This window comes from Neoarius graeffei, chromosome 5 (assembly GCF_027579695.1).
Source record: "Neoarius graeffei isolate fNeoGra1 chromosome 5, fNeoGra1.pri, whole genome shotgun sequence".
NCBI classification, from domain to species: domain Eukaryota; kingdom Metazoa; phylum Chordata; class Actinopteri; order Siluriformes; family Ariidae; genus Neoarius; species Neoarius graeffei.
In genome coordinates, this window is record NC_083573.1 from 40,997,183 (window position 1) to 41,021,054 (window position 23,872).

Sequence of the window (23,872 nt, forward strand, 5' to 3'; positions counted from 1 at the left end):
GTATAAGGACATTAATAGAAGGAGAAAGTATTTACTAAACTTCAGTTTTTTAAATTTTTCATAAAAGCCATAAAAATGATACAAAAACAGTTGTTGACGTAATGGACAGACATTTGAACAGGTATCTTAGACGTGGCATTTTGGCATATAATTTGTAAATTAATTGCTTTTTTCCTATTGATTTGATTAAATAAACATGAGACCTTTACTCAAGTAGCAAAAGAAGTTAAATTATCACATAAATGATTACCTACCAGGCCTTTGGACCAAGTGCTGTTGAAAACTGGGAAAAAGAGTAACAGCAGAGCACATGCTTCCAGCCAAAATGGCTGCTGCCACAGCATGCTCGGAGGTCAAGCAGAGGTCATTGCTGAAGGGCTGGGGGGCACAGTAAATAACTGCTGCCATCTGTTGACTGCCAGCTGAATATTGTTCCCATAGGAATCAAACAAAATATGCACAAAAGAAAAAGGGCCACTGGTAACATGCAAAAGTGGGTAAACGGTACTGTATTCAAAGTGCCGCCAAATTTTTGTTTTTAACAGTAGACTGCTGAAACTTGTAACATGACTAGTACATCATGTTAAGTTAATCAGTTGGGATTATTTTTTAACTGAAAAGAAACATTGAGTTCCTAAATTTACTTTCACCATATAAAAATCTAATTGGGGTGTTCACCATGCTTTCACCCTACAGTGACAATGCCATCTTGGATATGAACGTCATGGCAATATTTGGCTTTCAGTAATTTCTTTGAACTGTTCTTTTTCTTTGGCAGAATGTACAGCATACATCTTTAATTAAAAAAAAACACTAGAATTTGGTGCACAAGTTTTAATTTTCTTTGGGTTTTCTAAAATCAACACGGGGTCAAAAATGTACATATGCTCACTTGGATTATTAATTCAGAGGTGCTGAAACTTTCAAAATGTCTCTTATCTTGCCAAGGCCGAGGTCTCTTAACTTCCTGTTAGTGATCATGATTGAGTACAGCTAGTAGCTTCTCTGTGCCTTCATAAAAAGGGTTTGTTTATAGCACTCATTGGATTGACCAACACACAGTAAAATGGGAAAGTCCAAGGAGCTCAGTGCAGATCTGAAAAAGAGGATCGCAGATGTACACAACTCCGGAATGTCTCTTGGAGCCATTTCTAAACAACTGCAAATTCCAAGATCATTTCAAACAATTGTATGCAAGTTATTGTGAGGTGTCGTCACTTTGCCAAGCCTATTTGCTTCAAGAAAACCCAAACTGTCACCCTCAGCTGAAAGGAATTTGGTTTGGATAGTCAGGAACAACCTGGGAACCACCATGGCACAGCCCTGCCATGAACTGGAAGCTGATGGATCAGTGTCTACAGTTCAGATCACCATGGACTAAGAGGCTGCTATCCAAGAAATAACCCCCTGCTCCAAAACCGACACCTTCAAGTTTAACTAAAGTTTGAAGCTGACCATATGGACAAAGAAAAAGCCTTCTGGAGGATATCTGTATGGTCAGATGAGACAAAAAATTGAGTTGTTTGGCCACAATGACCACCATGTACAGAGGGGCACTGTACCAGCTGGTGGTGGTGGTAGGATCATCATGCTCTGGGGCTGTTTTGCTGCCAGTGGAACTGGTTCATTGCACAAAGTGGATGGAATAATGAAGGAGGACTACCTCAAAATTCTTCAGCATAAACCATCAGAAACTTGAGCACGACTTTGGACTTGGGAGTCACAGCAGGACAATGAACCCAAACACGCATCAGAGTTGGGTGTGGAGGATAAAGCAGGCTAATATTAAGCTTAAAAGAAGCCCTGACTTCAACAATATATGGACCGTGCTTATAATTCGAGTCCATGCCAAGAAAAAAAAACAAATTTTAATTGAACTCTACCAATTCTACCATGATAAGTCGTGAAATATCCAACCAGAAGTCTGCCAGAAGCTTGTTCATGGTAAACAAAAAAATGTTTGGTCAAGGTGAATCTTGCAAAGAGACATTTTACCCAAATATGAGGTGTGGTGTGCTGTATGTATATTTTTTGACCCTGTATGTATAATTTTGACCCTGTGTTGATTTCAGAAAACCCAAAGAAAATTAAAACTTGTGTACCAAATTCTAGTGTGTTTTTTTTATTCTTATTAAAGATGTATGCTGTACAATCATTCTGCCACAGAAGAAGAACAGTTCAAAGAAATTACTGAAAGCCCAAATATTGCCATGACATTCATATCCAAGATGACATTCACGTCACTGTATGTAAACTTCTGACCACAACTGTACATGTATCTCAATAAATGCAGAAATATAACCTTTAAAACGTATACTTATTCAGTGTGTCAGGGGATAGGTAGGAGACGGATATAAGTGCAGAAGTACGTTTTATTAATAAAAAGTGACAAACAGGCAAACAATCCAAAACGGCAGGCAAGATCATAAACAAGAAACAAGCAGTGGATCAGGCGAGGCACAGAGTATCACAGGCACAGACCAAAAACGGAAACTAGGAACGGGGATCAGAAAACCAGGAGATCAACACGGAGAAAAAAGGCTCGACAAAGTGTGCAAACGTCGCGTAATACTTCGCACCGAGTGTGCATTGACACAGTCCTTTTATACGTACACTGATGCATCTTGATCATGTGCAGGTGTGCATAATTAATGGCGCATGTGCGAGCATCTGCTTGGCGTGCACGCAGTCCACAGCGCACCCGAGAGTCCTTCTGGTGCAAGCGCCAAAGCGCGCAGGACTGACACGGTGTAATTATTGAAAGAAAGCATGAAGTGGGCGATAATAGGGGAATCGACGAACTGTACAAATGTCAGATCAAATGTCATTTATTAAATCAGTGGCTTTCTTTTTTGCTCCAATAATTCTCTGGTCATGATTCTGTCTTGATTTGGGTAGATGCAGTGGCATGGGGCAACAGCTGGAAAATGTAATTAGATTTGTATAAATCATGTACAAGTACATGTACCACGACATGTACTAATAAATATCATAATTATAATTTTATAATAGATAGAAATATGCAAATATTAGTGTCCATCATTTCGTGCCTTGACTCGATCGCCAATGTAAATATATTCTAATCAATCTAGATCATTAGACACATCTTTTTTTGTGCGCGCGCTATGGACCCTGCTGTGAGTCTGTAATAAAGATTGAATTGAATTAGCTGGCGGTTATTAACTGATATTAAAAAAAAAGATGCATATTTACAGTTAGGTCCATAAATATTTGGACAGAGACAACATTTTTCTAATTTTGGTTCCGTACATTACCACAATGAATTGTGAACAAAACAATTCAGATGCAGTTGAAGTTCAGACTTTCAGCTTTAATTCAGTGGGTTGAACAAAATGATTGCATAAAAATGTGAGGAACTAAAGCATTTTTTAAACACAATCCCTTCATTTCAGGGGCTCAGAAGTAATTGGACAAATTAAATAATTGTAAATAAAATGGTCATTTCTAATACTTGGTTGAAAACCCTTTGTTGGCAATGACTGCCTGAAGTCTTGAACTCATGGACATCACCAGACGCTGTGTTTCCTCCTTTTTAATGCTCTGCCAGGCCTTTACTGCACTGGTTTTCAGTTGCTGTTTGTTTGTGGGCCTTTCTGTCTGAAGTTTAGTCTTTAACAAGTGAAATGCATGCTCAATTGGGTTGAGATCAGGTGACTGACTTGGCCATTCAAGAATATTCCACTTCTTTGCTTTAATAAACTCCTGGGTTGCTTTGGCTTTATGTTTTGGGTCATTGTCCATCTGTATTATGAAACGCCGACCAATCAGTTTGGCTGCATTTGGCTGGATTTGAGCACACAGTATGTCTCTGAATACCTCATAATTCATCCGGCTGCTTCTGTCCTGTGTCACATCATCAATAAACACTAGTGACCCAGTGCCACTGGCAGCCATGCATGCCCAAGCCATCACACTGCCGCCGCCGTGTTTTACAGATGATGTGGTATGCTTTGGATCATGAGCTGTACCACGCCTTCGCCATACTTTTTTCTTTCCATCATTCTGGTAGAGGTTGATCTTGGTTTCATCTGTCCAAAGAATGTTCTTCCAGAACTGTGCTGGCTTTTTTAGATGTTTGTTAGCAAAGTCCAATCTAGCCTTTTTATTCTTGAGGCTTATGAGTGGCTTGCACCGTGCAGTGAACCCTCTGTATTTACTTTCATACAGTCTTCTCTTTATGGTAGATTTGGATATTGATACGCCTACCTCCCGGAGAGTGTTGTTCACTTGGTTGGCTGTTGTGAAGGGGTTTCTCTTCACCATGGAAATTATTCTGCGATCATCCACCACTGTTGTCTTCTGTGGGCGTCCAGGTCTTTTTGCATTGATGAGTTCACCAGTGCTTTCTTTCTTTCTCAGGATGTACCAAACTGTAGATTTTGCCACTCCTAATATTGTAGCAATTTCTCGGATGGGTTTTTTCTGTTTTCGCAGCTTAAGGATGGCTTGTTTCACCTGCATGGAGAGCTCCTTTGACCGCATGTTTTCTTCACAGCAAAATCTTCCAAATTCAAGCACCACACCTCAAATCAACTCCAGGCCTTTTATCTGCTTAATTGAGAAGGACATAACGAAGGAATTGCCCACACCTGCCCATGAAATAGCCTTTGAGTCAATTGTCCAATTACTTTTGGTCCCTTTAAAAACAGGGTGGCACATGTTAAGGAGCTGAAACTCCTAAACCCTTCATCCAATTTTAATGTGGATACCCTCAAATGAAAGCTGAAAGTCTGGACTTTATGTCCATGTTCGTTATATAACTATAACTTGAATATGTTTCAGTAAACAGGTAAAAAAAGAAAATTTGTGTCAGTGTCCAAATATATATGGACCTAACTGTACATGGGCTGTCATCAACTTGTCCACAGCTCTCCTCTTCTTGACAGGGGGCGTAAGTTTTGTTTGCACAAACTTCACCCACGGTCACTGTAGATTAGTGTCATTTCTTGGAAATTCGTGAACCGAACGTCCTGTTGTATATGAATTTGAACATCCAAACACAACGCAGCGCTTTCCCATCGTTATTTTTGTAAGATTCCAACAACAATATCCAATCTTGGTGAGTAAACAAGCATGGAGTCAGATGAACGGAAATGACCCAGATAACCGGGATTCCACACGTGATGTCATGCGAGGTTTACCCTGAGACAAGGCTGCCTTCTTCTGGGATCCAGAAGCCACGATTTATCGATAGTTTTGTGCTTGATAATAAAATAAACAATATTATTTTTCACTCTGCTTTATTAATTCATTTTGCTCATTACTAATGATGTATATTCATTTTAAAGCATTACAGTAAGGCATTATGTACACTTTTAAAGGGAAAATCTATGATTCTTTAGTCAAGGGAGGAAAAAATACTCTATGATCTGATGTTCTTGTGCTGCTGTGAGTTGCTCTGACAATTGGCAAGAAAAACATAATACAACATTATGGCTTCAGGCGTGAAAGAAGTCTGAATACACAGTGACAGACAGGTTTTTCAGGTGATCCGGGAGAGTGAGTGAGCATATGAGAGAGTAAATGAGCCAGAAAGGAGTGAAAGGGTCCAGTATGATGGAATAACAAGAGAAAAAAGGATCAGGAATGATGAAGATTTAGATTTTTTTTTTCCCCCTTGCTAAATTGAACTCTTTATTTTGGTGGGAAGCCACCAATAAAAAAAATTATGATAGAATGAAAAGTGAAAATAAGCTGAATTATTCTTACTGTGGGGCGGCACGGTGGTGTAGTGGTTAGCGCTGTCGCCTCACAGCAAGAAGGTCCTGGGTTCGAGCCCCGGGGCCGGCGAGGGCCTTTCTGTGCGGAGTTTGCATGTTCTCCCCGTGTCCGCGTGGGTTTCCTCCGGGTGCTCCGGTTTCCCCCCACAGTCCAAAGACATGCAGGTTAGGTTAACTGGTGACTCTAAATTGAGCGTAGGTGTGAATGTGAGTGTGAATGGTTGTCTGTGTCTATGTGTCAGCCCTGTGATGACCTGGCGACTTGTCCAGGGTGTACCCCGCCTTTCGCCCGTAGTCAGCTGGGATAGGCTCCAGCTTGCCTGCGACCCTGTAGAACAGGATAAAGCGGCTAGAGATAATGTGATGTGTGATGTGTGTGATTCTTACTGTGGATTTTGTTAGAAATCTCATGATAGCTGGAATTGACTAATCCAGTTTTCTGCTCACCTGATCTACACTACCGTTCAAAAGTTTGGGGTCACCCAGACAATTTTGTGTTTTCCATGAAAAGTCACACTTTTATTTCCCACCATAAGTTGTAAAATGAATAGAAAATATAGTCAAGACATTTTTCTGGCCATTTTGAGCATTTAATCGACCCCACAAATGTGATGCTCCAGAAACTCAATCTGCTCAAAGGAAGGTCAGTTTTATAGCTTCTCTAAGGCCAAGTTTACATTAGACCGTATCTGTCTCGTTTTCTTCGCGGATGCACTGTCCGTTTTACATTAAAACGCCGGGAAACGGGAATCCGCCAGGGTCCACGTATTCAACCCAGATCGTGTCTGGTCCGGTGCTGTGTAAACATTGAGAATACGCGGATACGCTGTGCTGAGCTCTAGCTGGCGTCGTCATTGGACAACGTCACTGTGACATCCACCTTCCTGATTCGCTGGCGTTGGTCATGTGACGCGACTGCTGAAAAACGGCGCGGACTTCCGCCTTGTATCACCTTTCATTAAAGAGTATAAAAGTATGAAAATACTGATGCAAATACTGCCCATTGTGTAGTTATGATTGTCTTTAGGCTTGCCATCCTTCCACTTGCAAGTGGTAAGTGATGTGCGCTGGGATCACACACACAGTGGCTCAGTCCCGAATCACTGCTTGTGCGCTTCACTCGCGCGCTCTGTGAGCTGCGCAGGGCCGGAGTGCGCACCCTCCAGAGGGCACTCGCTGTTCAGGGCGGAGTGATTTGGAGCGCAGGATGCCTGCGGAGCCGAGCGTATCCGTGTATTGGCGTTGCTGTGTGCACGCTAATCGTGTATTGGCGTTGCTGTGTGCACACTAATCGTTTTAAAAACGTTAATCTGATGATCCGCTGATACGGTCTAATGTAAACTTGGCCTAAAGAGCTAAACTGTTTTCAGCTGTGCTAACATGATTGTACAAGGGTTTTCTAATCATCCATTAGCCTTCTGAGGCAATGAGCAAACACATTGTACCATTAGAACACTGGAGTGAGAGTTGCTGGAAATGGGCCTCTATACACCTATGGAGATATTGCACCAAAAACCAGACATTTGCAGCTAGAATAGTCATTTACCACATTAGCAATGTATAGAGTGGATTTCTGATTAGTTTAAAGTGATCTTCATTGAAAAGAACAGTGCTTTTCTTTCAAAAATAAGGAAATTTCAAAGTGACCCCAAACTTTTGAACGGTAGTGTATGGGTTTTGTTTGTTTGTTTTTAAGCTGTGGTATCTGGGTTGTTTTTTTAACAGGCTGAAGAATAAAATGCACGGATTAGGCTACGGTCACACTACAGCTCACGATGCTTTGTGATGGCTGTCGATGAAAATGAGCCGTTTTGTACGCATTGGCGTCTGGCAGGAGAATGATCGCTGATGCCTTGCTCAATAGATTTCAACAATGCATGACATCGGCACCAATCAATCAGCGACAATCACAAATGCGTTGTCTAACCGTCGCCAAACATTTGCCGAATATTCATGAACCTTCACCCAACCAATTACGAACCTCAGTGAAGGATCGCTGAATGTAAATGCACTTTTCAAGTCTTGGCGTAGGTTAGGCTGTGCCTTGCCACTGTGTCGCCGAGGCCCCTTCGAGCATCGGGGATATGGATTCAAGACAAATGCATCTCAAGAGACTTGGCAATGTTTCCCCGAGTTTCGGGAAACATTCCCAAACCCATCTCCAAGTATTTGCTGCTTAGTTTGCCGACAAAAACATTGCCACCAAATTTCAGTACGTGCATTGAAATTTTTCGTGATGGTTTTGGCCACTCCTGAGGCAGAGACGCACCAGAAAACAACTCGGAGGACATTTGCCATGCATGGCACGATTGGTGGCGATGATGCCAATTTTTCATCACCAAGTATTCGCAAACCCATCACGAGCTGTAGTGTGATCAGGGCCTTGGGTGACAAAACACACGGAGAACATCGATGTAAGCAACCAGATGTTATGTTTTTTTTGTTCTCTATAGCTTGAGTTAGTATGGTAGCTGTGTCTAACAGTCTCGGATGTGCGTAGAGCCTCTGGAAAACGTATACTGTATAATTATGTACTTATCATTTAGCTAGTTAACATCAAGTTATTTTATAACATGGGATACATGGGCACTGCTGCTGGATCCAGAAGTCACATTAAAGTGCATATTACGGGTAAATTCAGGAGCGAGATCAATGTCTCTCATCTCATTATCTCTAGCCGCTTTATCCTGTTCTACAGGGTTGCAGGCAAGCTGGAGCCTATCCCAGCTGACTACGGGCGAGAGGCGGGGTACACCCTGGACAAGTCGCCAGGTCATCACAGGGCTGACACATAGACACAGACAACCATTCACACTCACATTCACACCTACGCTCAATTTAGAGTCACCAGTTAACCTAACCTGCATGTCTTTGGACTGTGGGGGAAACCGGAGCACCCGGAGGAAACCCACGCGGACACGGGGAGAACATGCAAACTCCACACAGAAAGGCTCTCGCTGGCCACGGGGCTCAAACCCGGACCTTCTTGCTGTGAGGCGACAGCGCTAACCGCTACACCACCGTGCCGCCCTCGAGATCAGTGTAATTCTCCCATTTTATATTAAACTTTGGTCAAATATCTGTCACGTTTTTCATTTTGTGCAATTTTTTTACCTTGTGCAATACCAGAAAAATTCAGTTGAAATCAAGCCATTTGAGGTGAATTGGTCCGCCTCTGAAAAAACTTGGCATTTGGATTTCCCGGCAAACATTGATTTTCGTGACGTCGCGTGCGGGACGCCTCCCTCTGAATCCTACGCCAGCGCTGGTTTGTTTATGAGAAAACGACCTGGTGGTTTTCTGCAAATTTCTTCAACGTCATCGCGTAATTATTAAAATGGTTAACAGATGTATCGTAGGAGGGTGTAGCAACACCAATTGTGATGGGATTAGTACTCATCGTTTTCCAAAAGACCAGACAATGAGAGAGAAATGGGAGCGCTTGGTCTACACAGGCTGTGCACTGAAACCGTGCAAAGCTCGCGCAGCCTGCTGGCGCTTCCGCAGGTGACGTCACGAATCTGGCTCCAGACTCGCTTGGGATTTTTCCAGACGCGTTTTGTTATTTTATTTTTTTCTGCTGTAGACAGATGGCCTTGTGCAAAATTACCCTTCTGGATGAGTGTGTAAAGGGACATGCTTTCATATAAAAAAAAAAAAACGAAATTGGTCCAGAATATGCACTTTAAGTTAACAGTACCTAAAAACTAAAACTCAAAGGTTTTGCTCTTTACATTTTTCCAAATTTGAGTACATCCAGTGACCGGATCAGTGACGTAAAATATTGTCTTTGACCACACTATCGGATGATCGACACCCTTACACACCAAACTGTATGCTTTTTCCCCGACTACCATGAAAAGAGTAAAACAGTTTCATTAATGTTTATTCGTACGTGTAATAATCGAATCTAAAATGTTCATGAGTAAGACAGAATTGACTAAATGAGCAGTTTGAAGTGCCCAGCTGTGGCACTCCTGAGATTTAAAATCACAGCCTTACAGTAACCAGCACAGCTCACTGAGCCCCTCTACTGGCTGTGTAAGCGTAGGATGATGTATGACGGTGTTTTGTTTCTATGTGCTCTCTCAGGTCGGGGTAAACGCAGGCGTTCAAGTGGAGATGCAGACGCAAATGATAGAGGAGCAAAGAGAGCCAAACTGGAAACCGCCGAGGTAAATGTTTCTGCTGTTAAAACAGAATGTGTATAAATGTATTCGCTACAGCATCAGCCTTCATGAATCATGAATTCTACATGACGACGTACTCTCTGCTTTGTTGCGCCTTTCTCTTCAGGTGTGTGGTGATGAGGGAATTTACTGGCAGGTGAATTTTGAGCGGTTTCACTTACATTTCAGACATCAGGCCATCATCGGAGCTGTAGCTTCCAAACTGGACCAGGTGAAGCTCAACTAACCGGACGCTTGCAGTCCGTCACTGCGTCTTATTGCATTTAATACGATGTCAGAAGACTGTTTTATATAAACACATAGTTTCTGTTATAAAATCTGATTAGCTGAGCCATGTTCAAGTCCTCGATTCTAGATCAATGTGCCAACCTTGTTTATGGTGTTCCCTAAACCTAAAGCCTGTCATGTTGCCTACTCGAAAGCCTATTATGTTGCTTAGCAATCAGACTTACTGTTAATTGGCTACATTGTGTGGCAGAAGATTTTTTTTTTTAAATTGGAGATATTATGAATATTAAAATAAATTGTGGGGCGGCACGGTGGTGTAGTGGTTAGCGCTGTCGCCTCACAGCAAGAAGGTCCGGGTTCGAGCCCCGTGGCCGGCGAGGGCCTTTCTGTGTGGAGTTTGCATGTTCTCCCCGTGTCCGCGTGGGTTTCCTCCGGGTGCTCCGGTTTCCCCCTCAGTCCAAAGACATGCAGGTTAGGTTAACTGGTGACTCTAAATTGACCATAGCAGACATGCCACCCCTGTATGATAGCAAACTGTAATGGTTGTTTTTGAGATATTTGTCCATGTTTGCCAATGGCAGACATAATGCACACAGAGTGTGCATAGGGGGGTTCCAAAGGGGGGTGTGCCCCCCTTTGGGCTTGGAAAATTTTATAAAATGCATTCAGAAATGGTGACCTCTGGTGGCTTTTTACAGTGAAAATAAAGGGCAATCAGTACCATTTGAATACTTATAATATTAAATCATACAACTTCAGTTATTGTCAAACTTCAAAAATATTTGCAAATGAACATAAAAAATACTGGTTTTTTAGAATATATATTCTGAAAAGAAATCAAATGATTATCAAATAACTGAGAAAACTTTATTATATAACTTCAAGCAACAAGAAGTGTTTTCTCTCAAAAATGACAAATTACAATATAAAAATATCAGCAATTAACAAAACATTGGTTCAAACACAGTACATGTATTTATTAGAATTTTTGGTCCCTTTGCAAAACTGTAAATAAACATATCTCATCTCATTATCTGTAGCCGCTTTATCCTGTTCTACAGGGTTGCAGGCAAGCTGGAGCCTATCCCAGCTGACTACGGGCGAAAGGCGGGGTACACCCTGGACAAGTCGCCAGGTCATCACAGGGCTGACACATAGACACAGACAACCATTCACACTCACATTCACACCTACGGTCAATTTAGAGTCACCAGTTAACCTAACCTGCATGTCTTTGGACTGTGGGGGAAACCGGAGCACCCGGAGGAAACCCACGCGGACACGGGGAGAACATGCAAACTCCGCACAGAAAGGCCCTCGCCGGCCACGGGGCTCGAACCCAGGACCTTCTTGCTGTGAGGCGACAGCGCTAACCACTACACCACCGTGCCGCCCATATCCTATCTATAACAGTAATTAAATACACTTGTGTTTTAGGCACATTATAATGAGTTGCTCATACAGTGCCAGTCCTATGCTGGAAAATGTCAAATTTTATATATATGTATGTGTGTGTGTGTATGTATGGAGAGAGAGAGTTTTGATTAATTTTCAACAATTTACACAAAAGAAAAAAAAATTAAATACGTGATTTTATCAACGTTTCTTTAATATTCATACATCTTGTAAGTTGTAGGCAAATACTAAGAATTTTGCTAAAGCAACAAAAATACGAGTCGCTAACAACTGATTTACTATTCCATAACTTGATCACATAATAGACTAGAGATCTACAGACTTACCTTCGAAGCGATTTTGGAGTCGGGAAACATGGCTTTAAAGAGAGGCCCACTGTGATCAGCTGCGGCGATTGGCAGGTTGTGTTCCACGAGAAAATTTGTGATAAAACTTCAGCTTTTGTCACGCTGTCAATCGAGGCTCGATCAACGAACATCGAGGTGATCGTCCGGTTAGCACTTCCAGATTTGGCCAAAGTTTGATGCGAGACAGAACTCACGTGTTGTCTGACATCGTAAACACCGGAATGTGCTACAGAGAAATGGACATTACATACGGTGCACAACGCATGACTCGCGGATTTTCCTGATTTTGTGATAACTGGATACAAGGTACTGTATTCCTCTTTAAATTTTTGGTGCACGGTCTTAGTTTTGCCGATCGTTTTTCTTGCTTTTTTCGGCGGCGGGTCAGACGGATCGGCTGAACTGTCAGCCATTTTTTGCTTCTTCTAAAGTACAAAATGTGCGCGGGGCTCTTATTGGTCGAAATTTGATAAAATTGCTGAGGTTAACCAATCAGAGACCGTGTTTCTAAAGCATTGGCTGACATTCTAGTAATAGCGCCCTCTGCCGGGAGACTGGGAAATCGCAAGTGTGGGAATTCTGGCGGCAAATTTGAAAATATCAATTATGAGCAAAAACCGTAATAATCGACTTCAAAGTCGTAATAGCGTAATTGGACCACCGAAACCGTAATGATTACGGGCAAACCGTAATGGTTGGCATGTCTGCCGTAGGTGTGAGTGTGAATGGTTGTGTGTCTATGTGTCAGCCCTGTGATGACCTGGCGACTTGTCCAGGGTGTACCCCGCCTTTCATCCGTAGTCAGCTGGGATAGGCTCCAGCTTGCCTGCGACCCTGTAGAACAGGATAAAGCGGCTAGAGATAATGAGATGAGAGATGAGAAAATAAATTGTGTATTGAACACTGGATTTTATCATATTGTTTTTGTCGTTGTTTTAGAAAATCCATAAATGGCCATGTGTTACGTTGATCACATTACGGGTAAGAGGGTTTGAGGCGCTCTGCTTCTTATCGTGTTTAACAGCATTCTTACTCATAATAAAATCAATGTAACACACGTCCTTTTTAAATAATGTTGGCTGGCTTTGAGTGGTACATCAGATATATTCCATTCAGCTATATTGAACGAGTTAAAGACAAGTAAGATATCACGCTAGCTGAATGGAATATATCTGATATATCATGAAAAAATGCCATTATTATTATTATTATTATTATTATTATTATTATTATTATTATACATACACACACTCTCTTCATGTCAGCTTTCTCGAAGGCCAATGCTAGCTTAACCGCGAGTCGGTGCTGTTAGCGCAGCAGTGCAGTCACCTTCCAGCCGGTGTAGCGTTCATCAGTAGTGTTAGCGAATGCTAATAAAGCAGTAAAGCCAGTGCTACCGAAAGCTACTAGCACAGGCTAACGACCGAGGAACTAAGATTTCCGTCTCCAGGCTGCACACTCACCACAGTATTTTTCACTCATACTTATTTCGTTATGTAATTTACTTAGTTACTTTTAAAATCAATATCGACAGCTACACCCAACGGAGCGACCTGGCAGCCAAAATTCTCTCAAAATCTTCCGTATTTAACAAAGCAAACCTGGCGGCCATGTTTGTTTACAAATTGACACAGTTGCTCACTGGCGTGGAAGTTTTACATCTCCAGTGTGTCTCTTTTCCAGTTTTTTGATGTTTTGTAAATATGCGTGAAGAATATCTAATGAAGGTTTAGGAGTTTTTTTAGGTGTTCAATGCATTTTTCTCTTTCCTGGCAAGCAAAGAAATGCGTCTGCACATGTGCAACAGAAAAGTTTTGTCTTTTGAATATTCGCGTCAGCTCCGACGTGTGACATCATGTTGTCTTGACTATCATGCAATATCGTAAACCATATTCAACGCTTATTCTCTATTGGGTAGAGTGGCGTAATACACGTAGGATAAGCGATACGCTAACAATATTGCATGCTATTCAAACCAAATGGATGAAACCTGCTAGAAGGGAATAGAATACATGTTTTTATTCCATCGAAAAAGTGTCCTGTGTGTATAATAATGCATTTTATTGAACACCTACCTCACTGCTAGTAACATTTACCCCTGTTCTTCACCCCTTTGCACTTTTTCGCCTTAGACAAGCAGTGAGATTGTGAGGACCATGCTGAGAATGAGCGAAGTGACGACACCAGCTACTGCTGCCTACACACAAGCCGTTTCAGCTAATGAGGTAAAACACATGCGGGAACGTGTATTGTGTTCGTATTGCTTCTCTTTCTAATGTGTTGTTATAGAGGTGTTAAATGTTATCCGATAAATATTTTCTGTAAGATCTTCCGAGCGCTCCCCCCGAGTTACAACATCGGCAGACCCATACTGGACCAGTACCTGACTCTACTGGTGGATGATCCGGTAAAAACTGAAATGAAATTACACATATGCTTAGATGTATAACCTCAGCAATTATATCTTTCATAACCATATACCATTTTCTCTCTCTCTCTCTCTCTCTCTGCCCCTTTTCTGTCTCTCTCAGATGGAGTTTGTGGGTAAAGCAGGTGACAGTGGAGGAGGGATGTACGTCGTCAGTATCCTCGATTGCGCTGTGCCTTAACTGAGTTTGCAAGAGTCTGTCATGGCTACACATTTCATTTTTAATTAAAATAGCTGTTACTTGATCTGAAGGATAAAACACTGGAGTAATCGAGACTAAATGAGTATTGAACCTGAACTTGCGTTCAGATCTACACCGAGCGTTGGCTAACCTGGCCAGAGCTACACTGGAGTCTGTAGTTCAGGAGCGGTGAGCTTGATTGCCCTCTGGTTCGGTTAAAGTTAGCACGTAACTGTTTTTGGTGTGTAATTGCATTTTGTTCCCTTTATGCTGGAGTCAGATTCGGTTCACGGTCAGCCCGGATTTTTCGCCTGTTGCTACGGAAGAAGCACTTGGAGCAGAAGCAGGTGGAAGATTTTGCCATGATTCCAGCGAAGGAGGCTAAAGACATGCTGTACACTCTGCTGTCTGAGAACCTGGTCCAGCTACAGGTAATGCACAACTGCTGAAAGAGACCTACCATCATGTAAGGGTATTTAAAAAAAATGCATTTATTGATTATTCCATTTTGCACCACTGGCTATCTGTGCTCAGAGAGTCCCTCACTGCGAGAGACACAGCATATAATAAGAGCATCATTCATCACATGCAGATATACAGGGGGTTTCAAAAAAATGTGATATTATTTGAGATGTAAATATCCCAGAAACTACATAGTCTAGGCAAATGAAACTGAACAGGCTTAATGTTGAGCGATATAAGATTTATTCCTCAAAATCTGAATGAGGGATTCAAAAGGTATGTGGATTCCATGAACGATTTCACAAATTTTCGACTGTGTTCGAGCGTACTCGAACACAGTGGATTTCAAAGTGGGGGCCGCTAGGGGGGCCTCAGAAAGTTGGAGGGACAATAACAAAAAAATTGCGGAAAAAATATATACTTTTTAAAAATAATTATTATTATATATATTGTAATTAGTTTTTTAATCATTATTATAAAATATAATTATTAATAATAATACATCATATCGAAACGTCGTTTGCCATGCTCATCTCTCCGATTGCCTGTGACGTTGCGGTTTGCGCCATTTATCAAGCTGCTTTGCTCCTCAAGCTAGCGTATTGCTAGCGCAAAGTGGACAGGTTTTTGAAGAAGAGACCGAAGGAACAAACCAACAGCCCTGCTGTGGAGGACACTGCTGCGAAAAAAACTAAGAAGTCCTGGCCAACTAAAATCCGAAAATATGAGGCAGCATACATTAAGTATGGCTTTACAGCCATACAGAAAAATGGCCATGATTGCCCGAAATGCGTCCTCTGTCTGGAGACCCTGTCAAACGAGTGCTTAAAACCTTCGAAACTTCAGCGTCACTTGGTACAAAAACATCCGACAGATGCCGAAAAAAACAGTAGATTTCTTCAGACGCAAAGAAGAGCATTTGGTCAGGCAATCTGCTGCATTCACCCGGCAAGCTACTGTCCCCGAGCGGGCCCTGAAGGCATAATTTTTAGCCTCGTACCACATTGCCCGTGCTAAAAAACCTCACTCAATTGGAGAAGATTTGATTTTACCAACCACCAAAGACATTGTCCGAGAATTGCTTGGTGAGGATGCTGCCAAAAAAAATCGATGCTGTCCCACTCTCTGATAACACCGTGAGCCGACGGATTGGTGACATGGCTCGAGACATATCTGCTCAGCTGTTGGAGCAGGTGAGAGCCAGCGAATACTTCACACTTCAGCTGGATGAGAGCACAGATTTATCCAATGAGGCCCAACTGCTTGTGTACATCAGATTTATTTCACAGGAAAGATTTGTGGAGGAAATACTATTTTGTAAAGCACTTGAAAGAAGAACTACTGGGAAAGACATTTTTCAAGTTTTGGACGATTACATCGAGTCTAACGGATTGGACTGGACCCGTTGTGTGGGGGTGTGTTCGGACGGAGCCGCGGCAATGACCGGGAAGATCAGTGGAGTGACCGCTCTCATTAAGCAGAAGGCCCCGCATGTAGTGGCTACACACTGCATGCTCCATCGCGAGGCACTGGCCGCAAAAAGGATGGATAACGAGTTGAATCAGGTACTACAGGAGGTTATACAGTTTATTGTTCAGTGCGAAAATATTTGTGTTGAAAACATGTTAGTTAATAATATTCTTATGCTAAACAAATGTAACAATTATTGACTATTGAATAAAAGTAAGAGAAAACATTCTAAAAGTTGATGTTTCTTTACATATTTTGTAGCATTGTCTGTGGGTTTGCAAAGGGGGTCCCCAGCCAGAAGCTAAGGCTGTTTGGGGGGCCTTGGCATGGAAAAGTTTGGGAACCCCTGCTCTAACACACAAAAAGCCTTTTCTTTTCCAGTGACTGGCATTTCTATACCTAAAAAGATAAAAACAAAAAACAAACAAAATTTTAACCTGTTTCCACACATGCTGTTAAAGTGCATATTCTGGACCAATTTCATTTTTTTTTTTATATGAAAGTATGTCCCTTTACACACTCATCCAGAAGGGTAATTTTGCACAAGGCCATCTGTCTACAGCAGAAAAAAATAAAATAACAAAACACGTCTGGAAAAATCCCAAGCAAGTCTGGAGCCAGATTCGTGACGTCACCTGCGGAAGCGCCAGCAGGCTGCGCGAGCTTTGCACGGTTTCAGTGCACAGCCTGTGTAGACCAAGCGCTCCCATTTCTCTCTCATTGTCCGGTCTTTTGGAAAACGATGAGTACTAATCCCATCAAGATTGGTGTTGCTACACCTTCCTACGATACATCTGTTAACCATTTTAATAATTACGTGATAACGTTGAAGAAATTTGCAGAAAACCACCAGGTCGTTTTCTCATAAACAAACCAGCGCTGACGTAGGATTCAGAGGGAGGCGTCCCGCACGCGACGTCACGAAAATCAATGTTTGCCAGGAAATCCAAATGCCAAGTTTTTTCAGAGGCGGACCCATTCGCCTCAAATGGCTTGATTTCAACTGAATTTTTCTGGTATTGCGCAAGGTAAAAAAATTGCACAAAATGCAAAATGTGACAGATATTTGACCAAAGTTTAATATAAAATAGGAGAATTACATTGATCTCGCTCCTGAATTTATCCGTGATATGCACTTTAAAATTTGAGGTCAATTGAGTGAGAATTGGTAAAGTTATTAGATCGTGAAATTACAACCCCGATTCCAAAAAAGTTGGGACAAAGTACAAATTGTAAATAAAAACAGAATGCAATAATTTACAAATCTCAAAAACTGATATTGTATTCACAATAGAACATAGACAACATATCAAATGTCGAAAGTGAGACATTTTGAAATTTTATGCCAAATATTGGCTCAGGGGCGGCACGGTGGTGTAGTGGTTAGCGCTGTCGCCTCACAGCAAGAAGGTCCTGGGTTCGAGCCCTGGGGCCGGCGAGGGCCTTTCTGTGTGGAGTTTGCATGTTCTCCCCGTGTCCGCGTGGGTTTCCTCCGGGTGCTCCGGTTTCCCCCACAGTCCAAAGACATGCAGGTTAGGTTAACTGGTGACTCTAAATTGACCGTAGGTGTGAGTGTGAATGGTTGTCTGTGTCTATGTGTCAGCCCTGTGATGACCTGGCGACTTGTCCAGGGTGTACCCCGCCTTTCGCCCGTAGTCAGCTGGGATAGGCTCCAGCTTGCCTGCGACCCTGTAGAAGGATAAAGCGGCTAGAGATAATGAGATGAGATATTGGCTCATTTGAAATTTCATGATAGCAACACATCTCAAAAAAGTTGGGACAGGGGCAATAAGAGGCTGGAAAAGTTAAAGGTACAAAAAAGGAACAGCTGGAGGACCAAATTGCAACTCATTAGGTCAATTGGCAATAGGTCATTAATATGACTGGGTATAAAAAGAGCATCTTGGAGTGGCAGCGGCTCTCAGAAGTAAAGATGGGAAGAGGATCACCAATCCCCCTAATTCTGCGCCGACAAATAGTGGAAGCAATATCAGAAAGGAGTTCGACAGTGTAAAATTGCAGAGTTTGAACATATCATCATCTACAGTGCATAATATCATCAAAAGATTCAGAGAATCTTGAAGAATCCCTGTGCGTAAGGGTCAAGGCCGGAAAACCATACTGGGTGCCCGTGATCTTCGGGCCCTTAGACGGCACTGCATCACATACAGGCATGCTTCTGTATTGGAAATCACAAAATGGGCTCAGGAATATTTCCAGAGAACATTATCTGTGAACACAATTCACCGTGCCATCCACCGTTGCCAGCTAAAACTCCATAGTTCAAAGAAGAAGCCGTATCTAAACATGATCCAGAAGCACAGATGTCTTCTCTGGGCCAAGGCTCATTTAAAATGGACTGTGGCAAAGTGGAAAACTGTTCTGTGGTCAGACAAATCAAAATTTGAAGTCCTTTATGGAAATCAGGGACGCTGTGTCATTCAGACTAAAGAGGAGAAGGACGACCCAAGTTGTTATCAGCGCTCAGTTCAGAAGCCTGCATCTCTGATGGTATGGGGTTGCATTAGTGCGTGTGGCATGGGCAGCTTACACATCTGGAAAGAGACCATCAATGCTGAAAGGTATATCCAGGTTCTAGAGCAACATATGCTCCCATCCAGATGACGTCTCTTTCAGGGAAGACCTTGCATTTTCCAACATGACAATGCCAAACCACATACTGCATCAATTACAGCATCATGGCTGTGTAGAAGAAGGGTCCGGGTACTGAACTGGCCAGCCTGCAGTCCAGATCTTTCACCCATAGAAAACATTTGGCGCATCATAAAACAGAAGATATGACAAAAAAGACCTAAGACAGTTGAGCAACTAGAATCCTACATTAGACAAGAATGGGTTAACATTCCTATCCCTAAACTTGAGCAACTTGTCTCCTCAGTCCCCAGACGTTTACAGACTGTTGTAAAGAGAAAAGGGGATGTCTCACAGTGGTAAACATAGCCTTGTCCCAACTTTTTTGAGATGTGTTGTTGTCATGAAATTTAAAATCACCTAATTTTTCTCTTTAAATGATACATTTTCTCAGTTTAAACATTTGATATGTCATCTATGTTCTATTCTGAATAAAATATGGAATTTTGAAACTTCCACATCATTGCATTCCATTTTTATTTACAATTTGTACTTTGTCCCAACTTTTTTGGAATCGGGGTTGTATATCAAATAATTTTTTTGAAACACCCTGTACATTCGATCATGAAATTACACACCCCTTCTCCATGACTCCGCCCTCTATTCACAAGCGTTGCTTGACCACCACACAAACTTTTCAGTGAGGTTAAAATGGCAGTTTGTAAAAGCTGCTTTAGAAAAACTGATATCTCTATGACTTTGTGTCATACCCCTTCCATAATGCACAGGCCAAACAGTTTAGATCTTCAGCAACATAATGAATTTGATGAGTTTAGAACAGTAAATGAGAGCAGATAAAGTCCATCTGATCATTTGTCTTGTTTGGTGTCTCCAGGAAATCCCAAAGACCCCAGACCACGCCCCTTCCCGTACTTTTTACCTCTACACGGTTAACCAGCTGCCCACTGCCAGACTCCTGCTGCAGAACTGCTACAAGGTTCCAGACACACACACACACACACAAACACACACACACACACACACACACACACACACACACACACACACAGAGTAATGGTTGTCTGATATACTTTTACCTAATCATAATACAGTACATAAATATACACCATCAGTGACGGCGGCAGAGGGGGGGACTGCCCCCCCCAAAAAATTATGCTGGGCCCCCCAAGTTACAATGGGAGTCCTTTGACTATTTACAAGGAAGAAAAGGAGAGAGTAGTGTGAATAAACAGCCCGCTGCACACCTTTGTCTTCCCTTATTAAATCCCACTGCGTCCCTTCATCCCGGCGTCATCCCTTTGTACTGTAGGTTGGTAGCACCCATTCGCACCAAAACCGATGCAAATTAGCCTGGCCCTGACGTCACCGATTACCTCCACTTTCCGGGATTTTCCTTATTTGGCTTACGTAGAGCTACAAAACCCATCACTATTAGTAGATAAGCTGATTTATTAATATTCTATGGACTAATTAACCTGTTGCTGTGGCAACTGTCTAGACATGTCTGGTCTCCTGGGGTACTCGCGCCAAAGCGAGGACCCTGTGACAGCAAGGCTATGACCGTGTCGCTGCATTTGTATCTGACTGATGACTCGTGTCCTGTCTGGATGGCTAGATAGCGTTCACGAGGCATACAAGTAGTTTTAGGCGCCCAAAAACTTGATGCTGCTTTAGAGCTACATTAATTCACTTGGGGGGGGGGGGCGCAGATCCATGAGAAAATTAAGGGAATGTAGTTTTTCCAATTTACCGATACAGCCCCATATGTCATTCATACATGCTTCAATACACCAATATCACACAGTTTTGATTTGAAAAATATGCAACAAACAGGAAAAAAAATTCATTCGCACCCGATCTGGGGTCATTACCAGTCAGTTGGATTTCCCAGAAGCTGACAGCGGTCCTTGAAGGATCGGGAATATTACTTTCACGGGCTTATTCCTCGGTCAAAACGGGATTGCCGAGAGATGTGATCAATTTTTAGGTATTATTACGTGTTTATTCAAATTTTCCAAGGCTATTTGACCTAATCATTGAAATATTTGACTAGCACTGTGTGAAGTTTCGTCATGATACGTGTTGAGAGCAACCCATGGTAAGAGGGTGTTATCCTCTCTACAATACTAAGTAGACGTAATTACGTTATAGTATCATTGGTTCTGTTTCATATAGAAAAAAAATGCAAGGACGAAATGTACTCTAATAGGGACATTAAACTTAGCTTTATTCCACCAAAATTTGCCTCTCAAAATAGCATTTTAGAGGGTTAAAAATTCCAAAATTTCCCAGGGGGGCATGCCCCCAGACCCTCCTAGATTTGGCACACCTTTGCCGCGCAGCACCTTTCCCCCCCCAATCTAAAACTTGCTGCACCGCCTCTGACTATAAGTCAAAAGGTTGAACACAATACATTGAATATACACTCACAGTCCACTTTATTAAAAACATTTGCGCGTTCACACAGTTATCTAATCCTGTGGCAGCAGTGCAATGCATAAAATCAATCAAATACAGGTCAACAGTTTCAGTTAATGTTCACACCGAACATCAGAATGAAGAAAAATTGTCATCTGTATGACTTTGATCGTAGCATGTCTTTTTGGTGCCAGATGGACTGGTTTGAGTTGGGGATGGCGAAAACTAAAAAAAATCTTGATTGACCACCGAGCCTCATTAGCCGGTTAAAGTCGGTTAACCTATGAGTTTAACAGGGATGCAAATGGCACACCTTTTGGCGGATGCCGCCTTTTTCACGGCTGAATCGTGCAGATCCGATTTTTTTTGGGGGGGGGGCATTGGAGTGTCTGAATAATTTCAACAGCATTTGCTTATTTAGTAATTTTAATACAGAATTTACTCTGATGAAATTATTTAGACACTCCAACGCCCCCCCTAAAAAAAAATCGGATCTGCACGATTCAGCCGTGAAAAAGTCGGCATCTGCGCCTTTAGTTTGTGTGGAGAGATATGAACTGCAATAACATGCATTGTTGGCTACAGACCGAAACATACTTTCAGAATGCACTGGCCAAGGCAGGACTAAACTCGATGTGCCTTCTAATAATAATTAAAAAAAAAAAAAAAAAACAGAATAGTAATTTGTAAGCTAAAAAGCCTGTGTCTACACTTTTCTTTCGCCGAGTGTCAGCTGTTTTCAACTGGGGCGGGAGGGTGGGACATGACTGAATGGGTGTTTCTGATTTGTCAGCTGTCTTCAACTGGGGCGGGAGGGCGGGACATGACTGAATGGGTGTTTCTGATTTGTCAGCTGTCGTCCTTACACCACATGGCATGCCCCAAGCGTTTACAACACAGAATTCCAGGTTCTCCGCTCCAAAATCGGCAGCTTCAAAACGATTGATTTTTTTTTAACCGACAACCAAAAAAAAATTAACCGGTTGACGTTGATTCGGTCAACCACCGGTCAAACGGTCATCGGTTAACATCCCTAGTTTGAGTATTTCAGAAACTGCTGATCTCCTGGGGTTTTCACACACAACAGACCTCTTTGAGTTTACACAGAATGGTGTGGTAAAAAAAAAAGGTAAGTGAGCAACAGTTCTGCGGGTGGAATCATCTTGTTAATAAGAGAGGTCAGAGGAAAATAGCCAGACTGGTTCAAGCTGCCAGGAAGGATATAGTAATTCAGATAATCACTCTGTGGCAGCGGGGGCGTGGTCAAGCATCGGTCTGTGACCGGAGGGCGGAGTCAGGGAAGGTAAGTGGCAGAATCACTGCACCTGATGTTAATGTGTTTGTGTGTCTTCCCCAGTGACCACGCCCTATTTAAGGAGAGAGAGCGAGAGCAGAGGGAGCTGTCTCCACAACCAGACGACTGATGTGTGCGTGTGTCTGAGTGTCTGGGAGAGTGTAACGCTGAAAAGTGTGACAATAAAAAAAGAGTTTTGTGAACTCAGTTCTGGCCTGCCGTCCTTCTGTGCTCTTCCCGGGTTTCAGCACCACTGTGACAGTCGTATGGGTAGGTGGAGCACAGAAGGACGGCAGGCCAGCACTGAGTTCACAAAACTCTTTTTTTTATTGTCGCACTTTTCAGCGTCACACTCTCTCAGACACTCAGACACACGCACACACATCAGTCGTCTGGTTGGGGAGAGAGCTCCCTCTGCTCTCGCTCTCTCTCCTTAAATAGGGCGCGGTCACTGGGGAAGACACACAAACACATTAATTCACATCAGGTGCAGTGATTCTGCCACTTACCTTCCCTGACTCCGCCCTCTGGTCACAGACCGATGCTTGACCACGCCCCCACTGCCACACACTCATTACAGCTGTGGTGAGCAGAAAAGCATCTCAGCATATACAGAACATCTAACCTTGAGGTGGATGAGCTACAACAGCAGAAGACCACACTGGGTTCCAATCTTGTCAGCCAAGAACAGGTATCTGAGGCCATCATGGGCAGAGGCTCATCGAAACTGGCAGTTGAAGATCAGAAAAAAATTCGCCCCGTTTTTTTTTTTTTTCTTTTCCCAGTCTTCACGTGTCCAGTTTGGGAGAGTCTTATCCATGATAGCCACACATTCTTGTTCTTGGCTGACAGGAGTGGAACCTGCTGTGGTCTTCTGCTCTTGTAGCTCATCCACCTCAAGGTTTGATGTGTTGTGCATGCTGAGATGCTTTTCTACTCACCACGGTTGTAAAGAGTGATTATTTGAGTTACTATAGAATGCCTGTCAGCTCAGACCAGTCTGGTCAGTGCTTCAACCTGTAGAGCCACCACTCACGTTTTTTGTTTGTTTTTCCACACCATTCCGTGTAAACTCTAGAGACTG

At 42.5% G+C, this 23,872-nt stretch overlaps 1 protein-coding gene across 2 annotated transcripts in view; it reads left to right on the forward strand.

Annotated features, from left to right (window-relative positions):
* The window catches only part of polr3c (polymerase (RNA) III (DNA directed) polypeptide C), an 81,480-nt gene that overhangs the window by 44,325 nt on the left and 13,283 nt on the right, over nucleotides 1-23,872 (forward strand). For both annotated transcript variants that reach the window (XM_060921724.1, XM_060921723.1), the window contains exons 5-12: nucleotides 9,834-9,916; nucleotides 10,038-10,142; nucleotides 14,055-14,147; nucleotides 14,249-14,329; nucleotides 14,454-14,505; nucleotides 14,660-14,720; nucleotides 14,812-14,962; nucleotides 19,951-20,052. In XM_060921724.1, coding sequence (XP_060777707.1) covers nucleotides 9,834-9,916; nucleotides 10,038-10,142; nucleotides 14,055-14,147; nucleotides 14,249-14,329; nucleotides 14,454-14,505; nucleotides 14,660-14,720; nucleotides 14,812-14,962; nucleotides 19,951-20,052 — 728 coding nt within the window. The remainder of the gene's footprint in view (nucleotides 1-9,833; nucleotides 9,917-10,037; nucleotides 10,143-14,054; nucleotides 14,148-14,248; nucleotides 14,330-14,453; nucleotides 14,506-14,659; nucleotides 14,721-14,811; nucleotides 14,963-19,950; nucleotides 20,053-23,872) is intronic.